The 23,531-nt window shown below is 39.6% G+C and overlaps 1 protein-coding gene and 1 non-coding gene across 6 annotated transcripts in view; both read left to right on the forward strand.

Annotated features, from left to right (window-relative positions):
• Positions 1-23,531, forward strand: part of KLHL3 (kelch like family member 3) — a 231,815-nt gene that overhangs the window by 126,231 nt on the left and 82,053 nt on the right. For all 5 annotated transcript variants that reach the window (XM_072956982.1, XM_031673028.2, XM_072956985.1 and 2 more), the window contains 2 exons: positions 8,810-8,929; positions 22,376-22,482. In XM_072956982.1, coding sequence (XP_072813083.1) covers positions 8,810-8,929; positions 22,376-22,482 — 227 coding nt within the window. The remainder of the gene's footprint in view (positions 1-8,809; positions 8,930-22,375; positions 22,483-23,531) is intronic.
• TRNAD-AUC (transfer RNA aspartic acid (anticodon AUC)) lies at positions 5,898-5,970 on the forward strand. The gene has a single exon. It is a non-coding gene; the product is annotated as a tRNA-Asp (tRNA).

Raw genomic sequence — 23,531 nt, forward strand, 5'->3', positions numbered from 1 at the left:
ATAGAAGCTTGGCTTCCAAAATGCCACATAATGAGGGCTGTGTTTCTTTTTGTCTTTCTCCCTCTTTGTCTGTTTCTATCTGTCTAAACTCAAGCATTTCTCTTATGTCTTACGGTTTTAGACAGCTCACTATAGAGGCTTTCCCCTGAGTTTTGAAGTAAGCTCTCTGTGAATTGGACTCTTAGGAATGTGATTTGTAATGTATTTGTTCTTGAGCTTGTTTATGAAGGAGCATATTATAGGAATGGCAGCAGCTGTTGGCCAGCTTTGATGAATCATGATGGGTTTGTGTGAAAATTCCAAGTTCAGTACCATTAATGGTGTTAACTCCAGTATACACTCCAATACACAGTCAGTGGACTGAATCTGTGCTATGTCACAGGTTCTAGAGAATTCAGTCTATTTCTTTAGGCTTGGTTTGGCCATACCATGAAGAACCTCAGAGAGTGAGTCACAAGGATTGAGCTCCCCTTGGGTCGATGGGCTGTGGATAGTATCCCAGGTTAGTTGGACATTGCTATAAAGAGCATGGGTCTTGGAGTCAGGGAGACCTGGGTTGGAGTATTTGGTTCTCTACTCAGTTATGTGGGACTTTTGGATAAGTTTTATCTCAGTGCCTCAGGAGAGAATAATAGTACCTGCTTCATAAGGTTGTTCTGAAGATGAAATGAGATAATGGAGGTGAAGTGAGATTTCAGTAAATGTTGACTATCTTAACTGTTACCCAGCAGCTGTAGCTCACTGATACGTGTCTTCTGCATGTCCGTGAAGCCTGCTGTAGGGAGTCCGCCTGATGCTGCTTCATGTGAACTGAAGTGGCACCACTGAAAGACTGTGGAACTCTATAGCAGCCTGTGTGTAGGGGAGTGCTTCTTGGTGACGAGCCTGCACCATCACGCCCTGAATCCCACTGTCTGGGTATCTTTGAGTGCTAGGTCCTTCATTAATCCCGATGCAGAAATCTAAATTTGGTCATTTTGGCCTTAAACTTGAGGACTGAAATACATGCTCATCTGCAGTTTGCCCAGAGCCCTGTAGGTTCCGAAGTCCTCTCTTGTCAGTGTTCCATTGCTGCCCAGACTTGGAGATGCAGAGTCGTGCTGATGAACTCATTATGAGAACTGGAGGTGCAGCAGTCAGAGCATCATTTTATTAGTTGGCAGTGAAAACTGTTATTGGTGAGATGCTCCTGAAGGCCTGCTACCACTTTGTTGCTTCCTGAAGGAGAACCATGGGGGAGGCCAGCTTGCTCAAGAGAAGCTGTGTTGTGAGCTTGGGGCTGAGTTAATGGCATTTGAGTATTTACAGGCTTCCAGTTCCACAACAGGGATCTGACCGGAGGCCGAACCAAATGATTATGTGTGATGATGAAATCATTTTCTTTCATAGATAGTGTGGGATGAGGTGGACCAAGGGTTTTCTCTGTCTGATTCCTATTTTTCGATTTCCTCTTCTAAAGGACGTTTTCCTTGTTGTGGGATTTTAATGCATTTGGCATCGTCTTACTCTGACTCAGAGTTGTTTTGCCCTCTTTAGGTGACTTTGCTTCTCTTTATTCTGTCTCATCTAAAGCTTGAGTGTAATGTGTTTGGGCTCCATGTTTGTGGCCCGTGCTGCTTCCTGAACTTTATTTGCATCTCTTGATGACTTTTAGCAGGGATGCTGTTCATCACCCTTAGCAGCATTCCTTGGACTCCCCTTTTCCTCTCCTCCCCACTCTCTCACATTCTGGATGCTCTGGAGCTCCTCACTTGGCAGATCCCCCCAAACACTTCTGCACAATTGGAAGCTTGGACGCTTTTCTGTCTCCTACTTTGCTGCCATGCTTTCTACTGTCCTTTCCTTTCCATTCATTGCCTGAATTTTCCTTAGTGATGGAAAGAGCCTAAGAACAGACACAGGAAGCAGCAACCTTTCTTGCTCTCTTCCTTCCTCTCTAGTCAATTCTGGCTTCCTATGGCTCCTTATTCTTCTGTTTGTGTATCATCAATGCAGGGTACTTGACTGGCTGAGAAAGGCCCCCCTACCACCCCACCATGGGGGAGGAAGTTGAGAGAGATAAAGCTATAATTATTATAATGAGGGGAATTGAGGAGAGATGGAATAGTTGGTAGTTATACCTAATTTACTTATCCATTCATTCATTTATGCAATAATCATTTATTGAGCACCTGCTGTGTGCCAGAGGCCAAGAATACAAAGGGAAGTAAGATACCATCATGGTTCTCATGGAGCTCAAAACCTCGGGTGGGCAGTGATGTGCTGGAGCCAGCACTCACCCAGTTGCAAGAGCTGCTTGTTAAATTTTCAGGAATTTTGTCAGTCAGTTATTAAATACAGCTTTTATTAAACATTAAATGATGTAACTTACTAATTATATTAAAAACAAGTACAATAAATACTCAAAACCCATCACTTCTAAATTATTTTACTAAGGTCTATACCCTTTAGGTTATGTCTGTTGTATCTGTGTCATGGAAATACTATATGATGGTATAATGCACATCTCTTCCCAACTCCTGTGTTCAGTGATATCACGTTGGTGGCTTGAAATCTGCCAGGGTGGAAGTATTTACACCAAGGGCTCCTTTCTTTGCAACCATCTGTTAAACATTTACCAGCATAAACTGTGGAGGAGACAGAGAAGGAAGAGGTAATTACAATATAATACGAGGGAAGCACAGAGTCCTGTGGGAACACAGAAGAAGGAAGTAAATCCAAGGTAGTGGAAGACCTTCTGCAAGAGATCTGGAGGGCTGGTAGAGACGAGCTAGACATAGGGGACACTGGGTGGGATAGGGAAGAGGAGTCCAGTGTATTAGGCAGTTGTGAGCATTTTCATACTTCAGTAACAAGATGTCTTCAGGACAAGGATGAGATTATGAAGGGCCAGGCTAGGTCTCTGAGATTTATTCTGAATGCAATAGGAACCAGAGATTTCACATAGAATGTGCTATGCACACAATGACATTCTGTAAAGATCACTCTGGAGTCTGGGAGGAAGTTATTGTAGTAATCCAGGCAAGAGATCATCGTGGCCTGGACTGAGGTCGTAGCACTGAAGTACCAGTGACTGTGAGAAGGGAATGGGGTGGAGACATATTAAAGGACATAGGACGGATAGGACTTGTGGTTGTATGTGAAGTGAGAGAGAGGGAGAGAGGGAAGACAATATTGAGGATGATACTCCAGTTTCTGCTTTGGACAGGTGTGTAGGTAGTTGGTTATGCCTCTGAGATAGAGAATACAGAAAGAAGAGTATGCTTGAGGGAGGGTGGGGAGCATCAGTTGAGTTTAAGTTACTGTGAAAAATCTAAGAAGGGTTGTCAAGACAGACACTGGATACATGGACCTGGAGTTTAGAGACTAGGGGAGGGTGGGAGAAAAGACTGGGAGGTGGCATGCCGTGAAAGAAGGCCTAATATTTAGAGTTTATATATTTTTATTTACAACATCTATAATTAATATTTTATGTGTATTGATTTATAGTTAAAACTCTGAAGACCAGTTCTACTTTCTTTCTTTTCTTTTTTTTTTTTAAATCATTAGAGTTGGGGTCAGTGGTTGGGGCAGATTTCCCCACTCTACTCTACTGTCTGTTACCTGTAAGGACAAGTAAAGGGTTTTCAGATCAGAGTTTATTGATGGCAAATATGTAATGAAGACCTACTGTGGGCATGGCCCTCTGTTGGACAGGGTAAGCCATGTAAGAGTCCTCAGACACATGGTCCTTGCTCACCAGGAATGCCACTGTAACCTAGGATGAGGGGACTGGGTGGTTAAATGGGTGCTATGAAAAGGTAATCAAACAGAGGTCAGTATTCTATGTGCCAGTTGAGTTACAGGCCAGATATACTATAGCAGTTTAGGGAAGGCAGAGATCACTTAGGACTGAATATTCAAAAGGCTTCATAGAGGAGGCCAAACTTAAGTGGTCCTGTAAGAACAGATATTTAGATTATGATATTGCAGGAAAAAGAAGGGGGAATCTGTCTGTAGTAGATGGTTTATCTGCTCAGTACATAGTAAGAACTCAGTAAATATTTGAGTAAGTGAGAGAGAAGGCTAGCATTTAGATTCAGTCCATGTCAAGGAGAACCTCAAATACTGAGCAAGAATCATAACTTTATCCCCTAGACTGGTCTTTCACCTTTTTAACTACAGAGTCCTTTGAAAGGATATCTTACATGTCCATCCAATGTGAGTGCCTATTCTTGTGTTATGCTACAGGAAAGAACAAGGATCCTGCCTGGTCTGTACTTTCTCACCATATCTATTATTGGTGACCATTTGAATCTTAAATGTTGTTCACCTTGAATGTTACTGAAACTCTGGACATCTGAGCACTGATGAAGGTTCCTTTGTTCAGCAACCAGAGCTTCAGGTCTGGGAGAGGGGCATATATAAATCAATGTCAGCTGTGGAGAGAATTTGGTAGGCTTCGTGCCTCTTGACAGATCATGAAACCCTGAAGGCTAAATCACCTCAGCTGGGCTGGGTGGTAGTTCCTGAAGCCTGGCATGGTTTTAATAGGGCAGGCCTAGTTGGGGGATAAAGGGTAGGTCAAATCTGGAGCATCTTTGGCTCTTGGAGAAGTCAATCATTTTGTGCTTAGAGTAATGGCATTTACTGATAAATGCTTTTCAGCAGAAAACATCTTGTGGCTCTGTGTGTGTGTGTGTGTGTGTGTGTGTGTGTGTGTGTGTGTATGTAACTATATTGTTGCAGGGTGTAAGCTCTAGTGGAAATAGCTTGGGCTTTAAGTCACATATACCTGAGCTCAGATGCTGTCTCTGTCACTTGTTATCTGTATGACCTTGTGCCAGATTCTGAATTTTTTGAGTCCTCAGACCCTCTCTTTCCTTAACTTCCTGCTTTCTGGAGGGTCAACAAGTTGCCAAGTAGCTTCTACCTTCCAGAAACCAGGAACCCAGAATCTCCTCCAGACTTGCCGAATCTTCACAGAGGAGCAAAGTAGGGGGAAGAAAAGAGATCTTGGGTTCCTTCTCTAATCAAACCTTGCTGCTGCATGAAGGGTGGAAAAGACTTTGGTTGGAAGGAGGAAACTATGTGTCCTTTTTCTAGCCAGCTCGATGGTCATCAGCAAGTCATTCTTTGAGGAAAGCTTTAGTGTGAATTGCATTTTGTTGAACTTTAATCCTGATAATAGGCAATCTCTATTTGAGGCCTTTTGGTAAACACAAGATTGTGTTAACACAGATGCATCATTATTGGACCATTCTGGAAGGCTGGAAAGTGCCAAGAGCAACACACAAGGAAGAGCAAGCTTCCCTGTTTACTAGCCACAGTGGAGATTGTTGTCAGTGCTTCCAAAATGGTTCTGTTTGGTCTACATCTGTTCCATGTATGTAAAATGGGCCTAATAACATCTGTCCCCTGGACTTTTATGAGCTCTAATCTTATTAGTTCCCTGTCAAAAATCTTCCCTGATCGATACTAGATTATATTTTCTTTTCCTGGCTTTTAAGTCTCTCTACAATTTGAAGACACTTATAATGAACTATTTGTGCAGTGTTTTGCAGTTTCTGTATTTACTCCAGGAATGCAAAGTATAGTTTAGTGTTAGAAAATGTATGTGTCATATACCACATTAAATGATTAAAGGGAAAAATCCATATGATCATCTCATTAGATCCACAAAAACGTTGGATAAATTTCAGTATAACTTTATGATTAAAAAAAAATACAAGGGAGTTTTCCTACTTTGATAAAGGGCATCTACAAAAATCCTAAAATAAACATACACAATGGGGAAACATTAGAAATACGTTTTTAAAAAAAATCAGGAAGATCTCAAGAATATTTATTAGCATACTTTATGTTCAGCATTCTGTGGGCCAGTGCAAAATTTCTTTCAGAAATACAAAGTAGAAGGCGGAGAGTATAGTTCAACAGTAGAGTGTGTGCCTATCATGCACGAGGTCCTGGGTTCAAGCCCCAGTACCTCCATTAAAATAAATAAATACCTAATTACCACCCCCACCAAAAATTAAAAAAAAAAAGAAATTAGAGGCCTAAGAAGTGGAAGGAAGAGAGAACTCTTGGCGTTATATGCAGGTAATATGATTGTTATACATAGAACATCTAGCTGACTCTTCAGACAAATATAGTTAGAAATAATAGGAACGTTTGATAAGGCGGCATGGTATAAAATCAATGCTTATAAACCATAAGAATCAGAAAACAAAACAAAGAAAGACACCATTGCTATGATAAAATAGCAACAAAATTATATGATACTTAATAAATTTAATCAAATATGTGTAAGATCTTCATACAGAAAAATATGAAAGTTTGAATGACACTAAAGGAGACCTAAATAAATGGAGAGATAGTCCATGCTTATGGGTAAGAAGGCATAGAAAGATGTCAGTTTTATCCAAATTGATCTATAAATTCAATGTAATTTCTATCAGAGTTCCCTAAGAGTCTTCATGGAACTTGTACTAAAATTTATATAAAAGAGTAAAGAAACGAGAATAGCCAAGACACATCTGAAGTATAGTCATAGGATAGGGGACTTGCCCTATCAGATATTAGGCCTTATTATGAAGCTACAGAAGTAATGTGGTTCCTGGTACAGAGACAGATAAACTGACCAATAGAATAGGTCAGAGTCCTGAAATAGATCCCTGTATATTTGGAACTTCGATATATGACTAAATGTGGCATAACAGGTGAATTGGAAAAAGCAGAAGTATTCAATAAGTGGAACTTATGGGAAAAATTAGATCCATATTTCATATAGTGCCATAAAAACCAACAGATAAAATAAGGGCTTAAATATCAAAAGCAAAATATTAAACTTTTGCTATAAAATAGAAATTTATATTGTCTGGCATGGAGTAGGGATGGACACTTAACTATAAAAGAAATTATGCTTGCAGGATTTTTAATGTGAAGTTTTTCATCTTTACTGGGTGCTCCCCACCTTGATAACATTCTCTTGTTTGAGATTTTCTTCACCTTTTCAAGCACATGACTCTAATCATCTGCATCTCTTGATATTTATCCTTCTGTGCTCAGCTAACTTCTTTGCACTCAGAATCTAGACGGTCCCAAAGTTCAGATGTCTGTGGCTGACGTTTGCATGCTGAAGTGAAAGTGGGAAGGAAACCAAAAGAGGAATCTTTTGTGGTCAGACAAGCTGTGGGTCTGGCATGCTGGCTGTATGGAATGTTCCAAGAGTTACACATCCCAGAGTGAGATCTGTAGAGACTCTCAGGTCCCTAGAACTTTCTCTTAACTTCAGCAGCCCCTGTCTTGAGCCAGTTTGAAAGGCTAGGTGTTAGCATCAACAGAGGCCCACTAGGGAAAGACAAGGGAAACTACTGTCAGTGTCTTGAGAGTTACAGTGAATTGTGGGGCTCCAAATCTACATAAGTGGAGAAGGTTCTCTTTTTCTCTAGCGAAGCAAAGCTTATCCTGATCCAAACAGTGGTTACTCCAAGGTCCCAGACTTGACCTGGAACTGATTAGTTTTATCACTTTGGGGAGAAAGTCCTTTCCTTGCTCATCTTTTTTTGATTCTTCTTTCCCACACCACCACCACACTGAGATGTTACTCAGGTGTAACTGGGCATCTAGCTGGCATCCCATAGGAATTGGGTGTTTTGTCTAAGGTATAGAGGGTTTTGAGATGATGAGTGACTCTTGCCAGTTACCACCTGCTCGTTTAGCCCATAGATAGTCTTTCTTTTTATAACAACTACAATCCCTTATCTTTCTATGGGATTATGGTTTCCCAAAAGCTTTGTGCCTCTGCTCTCCAGGCTGTAGCCAGTGTGTCTTTCTAAAGCACAAATGTGTTCACCTGCTTCCTGCTCTACTTCTTTGCTTCTCATTGTTTTAGAATCTAGTCCAAACTCCTTAGCTTTGTTAACATGACACTTACAAGACTGCTCAGCCCTCTAGCCTTTTCTCATGACTCTCCTTTAGTTTTGCTGAACTTCCAGTACTTTGAACACACTTTGTTCACATTGTTTCCTCTGCTGGAATACTCTCCATCTTCCTTTTTCATCTAGCTAATTTCTGCCCTTCTTTTCTTCTTTTTTATAAGGAATTCTTTTTTTTTCATTTATTGTTTTTTTGGGGGGGGTGGTAATTAGGTTTGTTTGTTTGCTTATGGAGAGACTGGGGATTGAACCCAAGACCTCCTGCATGCTAAGCATGCATGCTTCCACTGAGCTATAGCCTCCTTCCCTGCTCTTCTTTAAGATTTTTGTTCTTCCTCAGCTTCTAGGAAGTTTTTCCTTAGCCTGCCAGTACTGAGATAGTTGCTTGTCCCCTGTGCTTCTATAACTCCAATCAAATCATAATAGTTACGATATGATGTTTCATTGTTTACTTAGCTTTCTCCTTCCCTGAACTCTTAAGTCAGGTCTATGCATTATTTATTGTTGTGTTTCCCATAAATTGAAATACAGAGCTTGGCACATAGTAGGCTCCATTAAATGTTTGTGCAGTGAGTGTTGTCATGTTTAGTCTCCCCTCTCCCACCTGAGCCTTTTAGAGATGGAGAGATGGAGGATAAGAACCACCCACAGAGTCACACCAGTGCTTGGTGGAGGAAGCTGAGCTAGGATCTGAGAGATGCACTTTACATTGGAAGATCCTGATGAAATTCCTGACCCAGTGATTTCCCTTCTCGCTGGGTGTGTGGTAAAGAGAACAGGCTGACAGGGATGCCCTGGTGGGTGGGCAAATGTGTGGACTTGTGGCAGTAGGATGAATGAGTTTACCAACATGTGATCTTCTCTTTCCCCTCCCACTCCCTCCCTGTTCACAGCATCAAGCCGAGCTCCCAGCCCCCGATACAAGCTGGGGATGATGAAAAGAACCAGAGGACGATCACTGTCAACCCTGCCCACATGGGAAAGGCGTTCAAGGTTATGAATGAACTGCGGAGGTACTTTTCCTATTTTGCCTGTGCCCTTTTGGAAGGAACTTGCTGGGTGAGCGTCATCAGGGACTGAGAACAGAAGTCAGAACACCACCACCTAGTGAAGTCTGACTCTTCCCCACCCACTCTCAGACAGTCATTTGGCTTCCCTTTTCAAACCCTGATAGAGACAGACTGGCTTTCCAAAGCCTCACTCTTTCCTTTGTATTTATTTAACACCTGTTATTTTAGTGCTTAATCACGGGGGGAAAGTTCTTTATGGTTACAGCAGTTCTGTTCATAAACTTGATTTCCAACCGAACCAGCTGCTTGAAGGTCAATAATAGAATGATTGCAACACCTACACAGAATTGCAGTTTAAGACTGCGGACGCCATGCATTTTCTTTTGGCCTCTCTCTCTCATTCTTTGGTCTGAATTTTGTCTTTGTCAAGACAGCCACATGAATGGAACAATACCTAGCTTCTAAAACGCAGTTTAGCTCTATAAAGAAAGCAATGAAATGCAAAAGCACTCCTCCTCACTGAGCTCAATGGTGAGGGGTGTGCAGGCTATTTGTAAGGCCAATGTACATGTTTGATGAGCTTATTGCAAGACACGTTCAGTGCACCAAACAAGTTTTTCTGTACGAAGGCTGTGCATACAATCTCTTCTTTACCAGAAAGCTCAGAAGCTTCCTTTGCCTGTGCCATTATGTACTGCATATTTCATCCTATCATGAGCTGTAACTGTTTATCTCCTCTTTTCTCTGTAGTTCATGAGGTCCCTGAGGGCAGGAGCAACTTCTGAATCATTTTGATCTTTAGCACTTGGTACTTCATAGGAGCTTCAAGTCACTCACCAAAGATACCCAGATGCAGTGACTAGGCTCTGGGATGGGTGGGGGTACAGGGTAAAAAAATGAAGATAGGTCAATGAAAATGATCTTCCTGCGGTGCAAGTAGGTGTTATGAAGGAGGACTGCATCAGGTGCCTGCCAGGTGGTAGGTATATGATAATTATTAATTTCTTAAAGGGTGTCCTGAAAGCAAGCATGTCAAACTGCAGCTTTGGAGAACACTTCCTAAAGGGGAAGATGCTTGAGCTAAATTTTGAAGGACAGGTAAGAGCTAAAGAAATAAAAAATAGTAGAGTTGGGGGAAGTCCTCGAGGCAGAGAGGTTGGCAAGAGCAAAAGCACTCTATAGCTGAAGATGTGTTTGTTGGGTAGGGGATTGAACAACTTGTAAACAAAAATTCTATATTCGTTTCCTCACTTCTCCTTTCTGCAGGGCCTAGTCTTTGGCATTTAAAACCAAGTTAAATTAAATTTGTCTTGCACCCCACAGCTCCATTTTTATTAGGTCTCCTGCCAGATTTCCTAGAAGCTCCATCCATAGTTGTCTTAGGCAGTGGGCAGTGCTAGTTCATGCCTAATGTTCTTTTGTCAGTAACGAGTTTGTGTGGTGTTCCCTAGACACTATTAAAGTTCCTCATTTAGTTCCCTTGAGTATGGCTTGTGTCCTTTGTCTGATTTAAGACGCCAGGTCTCCTAACAGCCTCACTTTACACATCAAAGAATTAGAAAAAGAAGATCAAACTAAGCTCAAAGTTAGCAGAAGGAAGGAAATAATAAAGATTAGAGCAGAGATAAATGAAATAGAGACTAGAAAGACAACAGGAAAAAAAAACAATGAAATTAAGAGTTGGCTTTTTTGAAAAGATAAACAAAATTGACAAACCTTTAGCTAGACTAACCAAGATCAAAATTATAAATGAAAGAGGAGACATTACAACTTACCTCAGAAATACAAATGATTATAAGAGGCCACTATGAACAACAAATTGCCAACAAATTGGATAACTCAGAAGAAATGGATAAATTCCTTGAAACATACAAACTACTAAGACTGAATTAAGAAGCAGAAAATTTGAATAGACCAATAATGATTAAGAATAGTGAAGCAGTAATTAAAAAAAAATCTCCTAACAAAGAAAAGCCCATGACCAGATGATTTCACTGGTGATTTCTACCAAACATTCAGAGAAGAATAAATATCAGTCTTTCTCAAGCTCTCCCAAAAACTTGAAGAGGAGGAAACACTCCCAAACTCATTTTAACAAGGCCAGCATTACCCTGATACCAAAGTCAGATAAGCATGCTACAAGAAAACTATAGGCCAATATTCCTGATAAATATTGATATAAAAATTCTCAACACAATACTAGCAAGCAGTCTATGTATGATCTGGTACAATATGATCTGGTAAAAGGACCATAAACCATGATTAAATGGGATTTATCCTTGGGATGCAAGGGTGCTTCAAGATAATCAAATCAATAAATGTGATGCATCATGTTAATAGAATGGAGGATAAAAATCATAGGATCCCTTCAATGGATGCAGAAAAAGTGTTTGACAAAATTCAACATCCTTTCATGATAAAAACTCACAATAAATTGAGTACAGAAGAATCATACCTCAACATGATAAAAGCCCTGTGTGGCAAACCCACAGCTAATGCCATATTCAGTGGTGAAAGGCTGAAAGCTTTTCCTCTGAGCCCAGGAAGAAGACAAATGTGTCCACTTTCACTATTACTTTTGAACATAGTACTGCAAGTCCTAGCCAGAGCAATCAGGCAAGACAAAGAAATAAAAGGTATCCCAATCAGAAAGAAAAATGATAGTCTTTCAATAAACAGTGTTAGAATAACTGGACATTCACATGCAAAAGAATGAATTGGACTCCTGTCTTACACTACTCAGAAAATTTAACTCAAAATGGATTAGAGACTTAATGTTAAGACCTAAAACCATAAAACTCTTAGGAAAAAACAGAGAAAAAGCTCCTCTCATTGGTTTGGGCACTGGCTCTTTGGATATGACACCAAAAGCACAAAGCAAAAATAAACAAATGAGACTTCATCAAATTAAGAAGTTCCTGCACAGCAAAGAAAACCATCGACAAAATGAAAAGGCAGCATAAGAAAGGGAGAAATTACTGGCAACCCATAAATCTGTTATATCCCAAATATGTAAGGAATGCATACAACTCAATAGAAAAACAGCAGTTAAAAAATGGTTAAAGGACTTGAATAAACATTTTTCCAAGGAAGACACCCAAATGACTAACAGGTGCATGAAAAGGTGCTGAACATCACTAGTCAGGAAAATGCAAATCAAAACCACAATGAGCTATCACCTCACACCTGTTAGAATGGCTGTTATGAGAAAACAAACAAACAAACAAACAAGAAAGCAAGAGATAACAAGTGCTGGCTAGGCCATGGAGAAAAGGGAACTCTTGTGCGCTGTTGGTAGGAATGTAAATTGATACAGCCACTACAGAAGATAGTATGGAGGTTCCTCAAAAAATTACAAATTCAACTACCATATAATCTAGCAATCCCCCTTCTGGGTATATATCTGAAGGAGGTGAAATCACTGTCTCAAAGAGATATCTGCACTCTCATGTTCATTGCAGCATTATTCACAGTAGCCAAGATATAAACACAACCTAAGTGTTGGTCAGTGGATGAATGGATAAAGAAGATATGGTATACATACACAATGGAATATTATTTAGCTATAAAAAAGAAGGAAATTCTGCCATTTGCTACAACATGGATGAACCTTGAGGGTATTGTACTAACTTAAACATGTCAGAGAGAGACAAATACTATATGATCTCATTTATATGTGAAATCTAAAAAAGCAGAATTCACAGAAAGAGAGTAGATTAGTGGTTGTCAGGGGCTGGGGGTTGTGGGAAATGGGGAAATGTTGATCAAAGGGTACAGACTTCCAGTTATAAGATGAATCAGTTCTGGGGATCTAATGTACAACATGGTGACTATAATTAGCAGTACTGTATTGTATACTTGAAAATGACTAAGATCATAAATGTTCTCAGCGCAAAGAAAAGGGTAACTATGTAAGATGACAGATGTGTTAATTAACCTTATGTGGTAATCATTTCACAATATATATCAAATCATTCCATTGTACACCTTAAACTTGAACAGTGTCTTATGCCAATTATAGCTCAATAAAAACTGGGGGAAAAAGACTCCAGGTCTCTCAACAGACCTTACTTTGCCTGGTGTAGCCAATTCCAGTAATTGCTTAAAGGTATGGCATTAAAGAAATATATATGCACACAGAATTTCTCCCACCCTCACTTTCCATTATTAGCATTTTTCTTTTTCTTAAATCCCCCCCCCCCAAAAAATCCTGCTATGTCCTTGTTCCTTCTTTTTGCAAGTTACCGCATTTTTGCATCTTTCCCTAAAAGCACTGACTTGGATTTAACCTCCTCCGGCAGTCCTGCTGCTTCTCTTTTGTATAAATCAGCATTTGCCAAAGTCTGTTCTGAGGAGCATTTCCTCACAATGCTCTGTGAAACAAGAGCTCTGTACCAAAATGTGTTTAAAAATTCTGTGTAAAACTGCTATGCCCATCTTTGAGATTCATAATATACATAGGCATATTAAAACCTCTGAGAAGTCATACAGTGAACTTCTCTGAGGGTTTCCCACATGTGTTTGAACCCTCTTTGGTTGTTGTTATGTATAGACAGTGTTTTGTGAAACTTGTTTTGGGAAACACTGTTCTTTTGCTGAAATTTAACTGAATAATCTATGTATTAGGGTTTTCCAGAGAAACAGAACCAATTACATATATATATATACCTGTATCTATCTATTGTTATTATTATTATTTACATATGTCATTGGTTATGTTTCTCTGGGAAACCAGCTATATAGGTAAAAGCAAATAAATAAGTGGAAGAGGAGATATATTTTTGGAATTGGCTCATGTGGTTATGGAGGCTGAGAATTTTCACAGTCTGCTGTCTGCAAGCTGGAGAACCAGGCAAGCCAGTGGTATCATTCAGTCCAAGTCTGAAGGCCTGAGAAACAAGAGCCACTGGAGTAAGTCCTGCAGCCCAAAGGCCCAAGAACCAGAAGCTCTGATGTGCAAGGGCAGGAGAAGTTGGACAGTACAGCTCAAGAAGAGAAAGCGAGAATTTACCCTTCCTCCACCTTTTTTTCTGGTCAAGCCCTCTGTGAACTGGATGATCCTGACCTATGTTGGTGTAAGATCGTCTTTTCTCAGTCTACCAGTTTAAAGGCTAATCTCTTCTGGAGAAGCCTTCACAGACACATCCAGAAATAATATTTTACCAGCTTATCTGGGCCTCCTTTGGCCCAGTTAAGTTGACATATAAAGTTAACCAGCACAATCTTTTTTTTTTAACATTTTTTATTGATTTATACTCATTTTACAATGTTGTGTCAAATTCCAGTGTTCAGCACAATTTTTCAGTCATTCATGGACATAAACACACTCATTGTCACATACTTTTCTCTGTGATTTATCATAACATTTTGTGTATATTTCCCTGTGCTATACAGTGTAATCTTGTTTATCTATTCTACAATTTTGAAATCCCAGTCTATCCCTTCCCACCCTCTACCCCCCTGGTAACCACAAGTCTGTATTCTCTGTCCATGAGTCTATTTCTGTCCTGTATTTATGCTTTGTTTTTGTTTGTTTGTTTGTTTTTGTTTTTGTTTTTAGATTCCACATATGAGCGATCTCATATAGTATTTTTCTTTCTCTTTCTGGCTTACTTCACTTAGAATGACATTCTCTAGGAACATCCATGTTGCTGCAAATGGTATTATGTTGTCGGTTTTTATGGCTGAGTAGTATTCCATTGTATAAATATACCACATCTTCTTTATCCAGTCACCTGTTGATGGACATTTAGGCTGTTTCCATGTTTTGGCTATTGTAAATAGTGCTGCTATGAACATTGGAGTGCAGGTGTCATCCTGAAGCACAATCTTGTTCCTCCTTTGTTTGTTTCAAATGGACCACACAATCTCTTTATGTTTTGGTTGGGAAATTTCTGGTTCAGGTTTAGGCATGGACTTCTTGTTCATTTTTTTTATTAAAATTTTTTTCTTTTTCCTTTTTATGAAAAGAAATATATTTGTTGTAGAACAAATACAGGTGAACAAAAAGTCATCTATAATTTTAATACACAGTGGTAACCATTGTTAACACTTTGGAGAAGATCTTTCTTTAAAATACATATCTCAACCAGATTTTTATTCTTAACCTTATACTGAACAAATTTTTCATTTTAGATGGATGAATGATACTCTAATTTTTCTTTTTTTAGAAACAGTTCACTGTTGTTGGATGTCTAGGTTTTTCATCCCCCTTGTATGAATAATACCTACAGTGGTTGTGTGTGGAGCAGGATAGCACAGTGGTCACAGCCTAGCCTTTGGAGCCAGGCAGCCTGGTTTCAAACCTTGGCTCCTGTCCTGGCTAGCTGTGTAACCCTGGACAAGTTAATTAATATTCCTAACCTCACTTTTGTCAATCATAAAATAAAGCCAGTAATAGTTCCAGTCTTGCTGACTTGCTAAGAGAATTAATAAGTGCTTAGAACAGTGATAGCACAGATGTTATTATTGTTAAATATTTGTGCACATTTATGATAATTTCTATAGAATTAACTCCTAGAAGTAGAATTGCTAAACAGCATGTAGCATCATCATCATAGTAATAATAGTAATAATAATACCTATTTCTTAGATATTTTTATGGGGCCGTGCAACATAGTGAACATTGTGTAAGTGTTAGCTCTTCTTATGATGACGATGATATGCTACAGGCGTATGGCAGTAGATGAGAGAATCAAAGTCTTGCCCTCAGTCTAGCTTGTATTCTAGTGATGTTCAAAGTTTATATCAAATTCTAAGGAATTTAAATGGCTAAATTAAAAAAACTAGTGTGGAATGGTGAGGCAGGGAGAGAAAGGGGGCCTGAATAGACACTTTATTGATTTGGGTGAGTTTAATGGGAACTGGAGAGCGGCATTCTCTGTTTTGATGAGGGCCAGGTTGAAGCATCTTACATCCAGGGGCCAAGCTGATGAAATGTTATGTGATGTTCCTGGGACCTGGGGTTATTGCTTGCATTATTTTCACTTTCTCCTCCCTCCATGTTAAGCTATTTTAGTTCAGGCACACATTCTTTGCAGTTTATGAATCACACAGTTCACGTGCTTCCTATTTTTTTTAGTTCCATGGTAGAGTTGCATTGCTGGCATGGTAACCAGCCAGCCTTCCTCATCCTTTTGTACTTCATTGCTCCTCTCTGGTTGGACCAACAACTGCTTCTGAGCCACGGAGACCTAGTGGCTCTTTGTCTCTTGACTTATCATCTACCCAGCAAGTGGGCATGTGGCCCTTTTTTGGAACAGTGCTTCCTGATCAGGCCTGAAAAGGAGCGACAATCTTCTGTCTCCTTTTTACAGTTTTAACCTATTATTTCACAATTGCACATAGTTCTCTGCTCTCGTCTTTTTTTTTTTTTAAGGTGGTTTCCCACTATGTCTTTATTACTAGTAATGAGCCATCTTAGCACATTGCTGTTTTCTTTTTCTTTTTTTAAAGTATATTGTTTTTTAACTTAATTTTTTTTACTCCTTGCTTTTAGTATAACTTTTAAAAAATTCAAGTATAGTTAATTTACAATATTGTGTTAGTTTCAGGTGTACTGATTTTTTTTTGCAGATTATATTCCATTATAGGTTGCTACAAGATATTGAGTATAATTCCCTGTTCTATACAGTAAATCTTCATTGCTTATCTCTTTTATGTATAGTAGTTTGTATCTGTTAATCCCATACTCCTAATTTCTTCTTTCCATCGCCAAACAAAACATAAATTTATTTTCTATGTCTGTGAGTCTGTTTCTGTTTTGCATATACATTCATTTGTATTATTTTTTAGATTCCACATAAAAGTGATAACATACAGTATTTGTCTTTCTCTTTCTGACTTATTTCACTAAGCATAATATTCTCTAGGTCCATCCATATTGCTGCAAATGGCAGTATTTCATTCTTTTTTATGGCTGAGTAGTATCCCATGGTATATACACCTTCTTAAGCGAGTTATCTGTTGATAGACACCTGGGTTGTTTCCATGTCTTGGTTATTGTCAGTGCTGCTATGAACATTGGAAGAATGTATCTTTTTGAATTAGAGTTTTCATTTTTTGCAGATACATATCCTGTTTTTCTTTTTTTGGTAACAGCTTTATCAAGATATAATTCCTATGCCATACAATTCACCCATTTACAATATACAATTTAATGGCTTTTGTTTTAGTCATAGAGTTGGGCAACCAGCAATCAATTTTAGAACATTTTGATAACCCACTCAAAAAAATTCCTTGTGTATTTTAGCAGTAATACCCCTATTCTCCCTACTCACTCACCTCCCAGCACAAGAAACCACTAATCTACTTTCTGTATCCAGATCCAAAAAATAGATTTGCCTATTTTGGAATCCTATAATATGTCTTTTGTGACTGACTTTCTTCACTTGGCATAATGTTTTCAAGGTTCATTCATGCTGTAGCTTGTCTCAGTATTTTATCGCTTTTTATTGCTGAATAATAACTCACTGTATGGTATATTTATACAATGGAATACTACTCAGCCATAAAAACCGACAACATAATACCATTTGCAGCAACACGGATGCTCCTAGAGAATGTCATTCTAAGTGAAGTAAGCCAGAAAGAGAAAGAAAAATACCATATGAGATCGCTCATATGTGGAATCTAAAAAACAAAAACAAACAAACAAACAAAAACAAAGCATAAATACAGGACAGAAATAGACTCATGGACAGAGAATACAGACTTGTGGTTACCAGGGGGGTAGAGGGTGGGAAGGGATAGACTGGGATTTCAAAATTGTAGAATAGATAAACAAGATTACACTGTATAGCACAGGGAAATATACACAAAATGTTATGATAAGTCACAGAGAAAAAAATATGACAATGAGTGTGTTTATGTCCATGAATGACTGAAAAATTGTGCTGAACACTGGAATTTGACACAACATTGTAAAATGAGTATAAATCAATAAAAAATATTAAAAAATGTTAAAAAAATAACTCACTGTATGGATATACAGATTTGAGGCCATTTTGAGGCTATTATGAATAATGCTGCTATGAACATTCAGGTACAAGTTTTTGTGTGGATGTAAGTTTTTATTTTTCTTGGGAGTGGGGTTGCTGCGTCATGTGATAACTCTATGTTTAACCTTTTGAGGGAATGTCAGACTGTTTTTCAAAGCAGCTGCACCACTTCCCATTTTTATCAGCAGTGTAGGAAGGTTCCAATGTCTCCGTATCTTCACAACACTTGTTGTTTTCTGTGGTTTTCATTATAATCATCCCATTGAGTAGGAAGAGTTATCTCATTGTGATTTTGATTTGCATTTCTCTGATGACTAGTGATGTTGAACATCTTTTCATGTGGTCATTGGCCATTTCCATATCTTATATGGAGAAATGTCTGTGAAGATACTTTGTCTATTTTAAATTGGGTTATATGTCTACTTACAATTGAGTTGTAAGGTTTCAAGTTCTTTATATATTCTGGATACAAGCCTTTTATCAGATACATGATTTACAAAGTTTTCCTTTCATTATATAGATTTTCTTCTCACTTTCATGACGTCCTGATGGTGTCCTTTGAGGAACAAAGTTGTAAACTTTGATGTCTAATTTTTAAATTTTCTTTTGCGCTTTTGGCATCCTGTCTAACAAACCATTGCCTAATCTAAAGTCATGAAGACTTACCCCTGTGTTTTCTTCTAAGAGTTTTATAGTTTTAGCTCTTACATTTAGGTCTTTGATTAATTTTGAGTTAATTTTTGTATATTGTGTGAAGTAAGGGTCCAACTTTATTCTTTTGCATATGGATATTCAGTTATCCAGTTGTCAGTAGTGTTGCTATGAACCCTTTGTTGAAAAGACTGTTCTTTCCCAGTTGAATGGTCTAGCACCCTTGCCAAAAATCAACTGACTGTGAATGTGAAGGTTTATTTTTAGACTCTCAATTCTAGTTTGTTGATCTATATAACTCTCCATGTGCTATTACTACACTTTTTAGCTTTGTAGTAAGTTTTGAAATTGAGAAACCTGAATCCTTCAACTCTATTCTGTTTCAACATTGTTTTGACCACTCTAGTTTCCTTGAATTTCCATATGAATTGTAGATTCAGCCTGTCACTTTCTGTGAAGAAGCCAACTGGGAGTTTGATAGAAATTATGTTGAATCTGTAGAATATTTTGGGGGAGTATTGCCATCTTAGCAACATTAATCTTTTAATTCACAAACGCTTACTTAGATTTTCCACTAATTTAGCTCTTCTTTAATTTCTTTCAACTGTGTTTTATAGTTCTAAGGTATAGGTTTTGTCCTTCTTTTGTTTTATTCCTAAGGTATTTTATTCTTTTTGATGCTATTGTAAATGGAATTTTAAAAACACATTTTTGGATTGTTCATTGCAAGTGTATAGAAATGTAGTTGGTTTTTATATATTGATCTTGTATTCTGCAACCTTCTTAAACTCATTTATTTATTCCAATAGTTTTTTAGTGGATTCCTTAGGATTTTTTGTATATGAGATCATGTCATTTGTGAACAGAGATAGTTTAATTTTCTTTCCAATTTGGATGCCTTGTATTTCATTTTCTTGCCTAATTGCCCTGGGTAGCCACCCTAATAACCTTATTTATCAGCAGTATTTGATATAATTGATCATTCCTTCCTTTAAAAAACTTTTTTTTACTTATTTTACTTAATTTATTACTGTGTTATTTTTGGGGGTGGGGGGAGGTAATTAGGTTTATTTATTTTTAATGGAGGAACTGGGGATTGAACCCAGGATCTCATATATGCTAAGCATGTGTTCTACTACTTGATCTATACCCTCCCCCAATCATTCCTTCTTTTTTGTAGCCTCTCTTCACTTGGCTTCTTGGACACCACACTGTTTTGGTTTTCCTCCCATCTCGTTGGCTAATTTCTCATCTCTTTCATTGGTTCTTTCTCTTCCCCCCAACTTCTTAACCTTCTCCCACCTCTGAACTCCAGACCCTAGTATCCACTTGCCTACATGAAAACCTCACTTAGATGTCCAATAAGCAGCTCAGATTTACCATGTCCAAAACCTAATCTCTGATCTTAAATGAAATATTTTGTAGAAAAAAAAGAGGAAAAGAAATAAGTTAACACTTACTGAATGCTTACTGTTAGCATTATTGATTATCTTGTTTGCAGCACATTAGTTCTGACAGTCAGGGGACATGAGTCCTGGCCAGTTTGATTCCAGAGCCTGAGCTCCTTCCTAACAGCTCTGCTGTATTTCCCTACAAGTCACAATGTGTATAGTCTTACTTTTCTCTCCTCAAGATTGTCCCTTGGAGTAGTGTGTGATAGTTCAGAAAAAAGGATCCCTCAGGCTCTCTGGTAATTGGAATTAGAGCCATGCAGTGCTTTTAGAGTTGCAGCTTCCCTTTGCCATGCAGAGTGGAGACACAGAGATGTCTCCAGTGTGCAGACAGGTTTCCCACCACCAGGGAAAGCCTACCTTGAGTTTTGGGCAAGTTTCTCTTGGTCACTTTTCCAGGTTAGAGTTTCTCTGGTCTTGAGATACACTTCCTGCCTTTCAGAATCGCTCTTTTATTTGCTTAACTGGATTCTCCATCTTTATTCTTCATTCCTTCTGGTTTCTTCCCCATTTGTTCACAAAGTATCAGCTCTTTTGGTTTTGTGTAAGATATCCCACTATGACATTTGCCTGTTCAGCACCTAGCCCTGAAAATTTGCTTAGCACTTCTGACCAATCTGTGTCAACACTTTGCTTATTAAAATACTGGTTACCAAAAAAAAAATTACTTGTATTTTAAGTAGCAGTAATAACTTCATTTTTCCCTAAAATCTTTAATAGAAGTGAAAATATCCAAGATGAGTCTATTCATGTTGAAAATTTATTTTTTACAACACATTTTATCCAGATGAGAAACAAGACTATTCTCAGGTGGTGCCTGCAGTCTCTTTTGGTCCCCATGATATATATCCCAAGACAGCTAAGAAAGATGAGAAAACTGGTGAGGTCATTTGTCCCTGTTCATATAGCCAGTTAGGGGGCAGAGTCAGTTCTGTCCCCAGTTGAGCTGATTTATTCTGATAAAATTCACGCATTAGGATACACTTTTCACTGCAGGATGAGGTCCCACCTCCAGGTTTTGCCTCTTGGTGCTCAGAGGTCTCACTCTTCCCAGAACCCTCTCACTGGTTCCTTATTCCGTGTGCTTGTTTATCTCATCACTCTCACATGGAACCCAGTCATGACATTAGACTTCTCAATCCAGTACAGTGTGCTGAGTAACCACCACCAGTGCATTATGGTTGACATGTGTTTGTCCTCCTTGGCTTCCCTCCCGCCTCTAGTGCTTTAATCTAAAGGAGGGACCAGGATACCATAGAAATTAGAAGCATGGATTCTGGGGTTCAGCTGCTTATATTCAAGTTCTGTCTCTACTGCTCCCTTTCTTTGTGGCCTTGGGAAAGTTACTTAACTTCTCTGGGCCCCAGTTTCCTTTTTTTTGTACTATGGGGCATAACATTAGACCTACCTCGTAGGATTGTAGAGAGGATTAAATGAAATAATATGTATTTAAAAAGTGGTTAGAACAGTGCCTAGCACATATAACTCAATAAGCGTTAACTATTGTATTGATAATAGCCATGATAAGTATTTGAAAGGCTGGTGGAGGAAAAAAATTCTTGGATTGTTAGATGCTTTTGGTACCTTCTCAGTCTCCGGAATAGTCGAATATTCATTCTGTTTATGAGTGTGGATCAATCCTATTTAAAAATTCATTCATTTATTAACTCATTTATTTAGTAAACCTTTAGGGCCTACTGTGTGCTATGCGTGCAGCTATATGTCTAGGACATCAGAGTAAACAAGTCCTTTTCAGAGTCCACAGTGTAGTGGGGATAACAAACAACTAAAAAAGTGGTTGCAGTTTTCTTAATAATTGCAGTGATTGGAGTCTGCACCGGGTCATTAGGGAGCCCTGTGTGTACAAGTGGAGTCTGCTTGGTGATAGTGTTAAACTTGGGTGGGAAGAGATACCTACTTGAGTCCTCCAGATCTGGCTGGCCTCTGACCAGTGTTTCGTAGGCAGTGGGTCCCTCCATCTCAGTGGCGTGCTCATGCTCCTTGGCAGTCATTCAGTCACTCGACTAATAGTCCGAAGCTTTTCCCACTGCTCCCTGAGCTGCTGTCCTCCTATCTCAGTCAGAGTTGGTGGAGTTGGGGAGCAGAGATGTAAAGACAAATGAAGGAGCCCTGGATTTGCAGCTGCAGAGTTGAGTGCCTTAGGAAAGCATGATTGTTACACTCATTAGGGAAGTGGAAGAGTTGAGGAGTTCATCCCCTTGCCTAACTCAAGATCTGGCAAGTGCATATGACAGCAGAATGTGGGCGTGAGAGAAAAATACCCTGGTATGGCTGGGGATGGGTATTGGTGCCGTGACCCATTCTGTCCCCTCACTGGTGTCTTACAGCAAACAGCTGTTGTGTGACGTGATGATTGTGGCAGAAGATGTGGAGATAGAAGCCCATCGTGTGGTGCTGGCGGCCTGCAGCCCCTACTTCTGTGCCATGTTCACAGGTAAGATGAGGGGTGGACAGTAACCCACAGCGATGGGGCTGCAGTCCCACTGGGAGGATGTCAAGAGTGATGGCATGAGGGTGGGGAGGAAGGAGAAGGTGGTGATACCCACCACGAGGAGCTTCTAGGTGCCAGAGTCTGTGCTTTGCTTCGTGGAGCTGCAGAGAACCGTGTTGAAACAACAGTCTCAGCCGGGCCAGTCAGGCACGCAGCCCCTGTTGCAGTTCACTCTGAGGAAAAAAGATAGACTCGTATAGCTCATGAATTCTCAGACTCTCATGCATCAGAATCATGTAGGGGGCTTGTTAGACATGTAGACCCATGGGCTCATCCCCGAGCTTCTGCTCTTTCATTTTACAGATGGGGGACACTGAGGTTGGGAAAAAGGAAGAGACTTGCCTGAGGTCACACATGGATGAGTGGAACTTGGCTTCTGGATGCCAAGCCCAGCGGTGGCCCAGCTGGCCCACATCTTGTCATTCCTTAGCCATTCCTTCCAGGTGGGGGCCTTGAGCCTCCTCTAGCCTTTCCAGGAGTGTGGGAGAGACTTGGGAGAAGTGGTAGTGCGGCAAGGGGTGGGGAAAGTAAGATGTAGGAATAGTCACCATCTGTCATTCAGTTTCAGCACCTTTGCCACCTTGCCAGGGAGTCCCCGTTTCCTGGGCATCCCAAATAGCCTTGTCTGACTACTGCACGTCTGTTGCTTCTGAGACGGAGTTCCCTGAACCCCGTGGGCTGGATTTCTTGTCTTTAGTACCTCGCAGCACCCCTGAACCAGGGGCAAACAGTGCCCTATCATCCCTACTGACTGAAGGCCAGCCAGCCTGGGTGAGGCCCCCAGACCAGGTCACATGTCCCTTCCACATGCTCACCAAGTAACGTGTGCTTCCTGTAAGTGTGGTCCCTGTCACTCTGTACTCTTCGTCTGTCTCCTGGTGTCTCCACTGCCCATGCTCTGGCATCTCACGTACCCACTGCTTCTCAACCTGCAGTTGGCTGTTCACGTGTTGCCTCCTCTCTGACCACCTGAGCCAGAGTCCCCCAGTAGG

Source organism: Vicugna pacos, chromosome 3, assembly GCF_048564905.1.
Source record: "Vicugna pacos chromosome 3, VicPac4, whole genome shotgun sequence".
NCBI lineage: Eukaryota > Metazoa > Chordata > Mammalia > Artiodactyla > Camelidae > Vicugna > Vicugna pacos.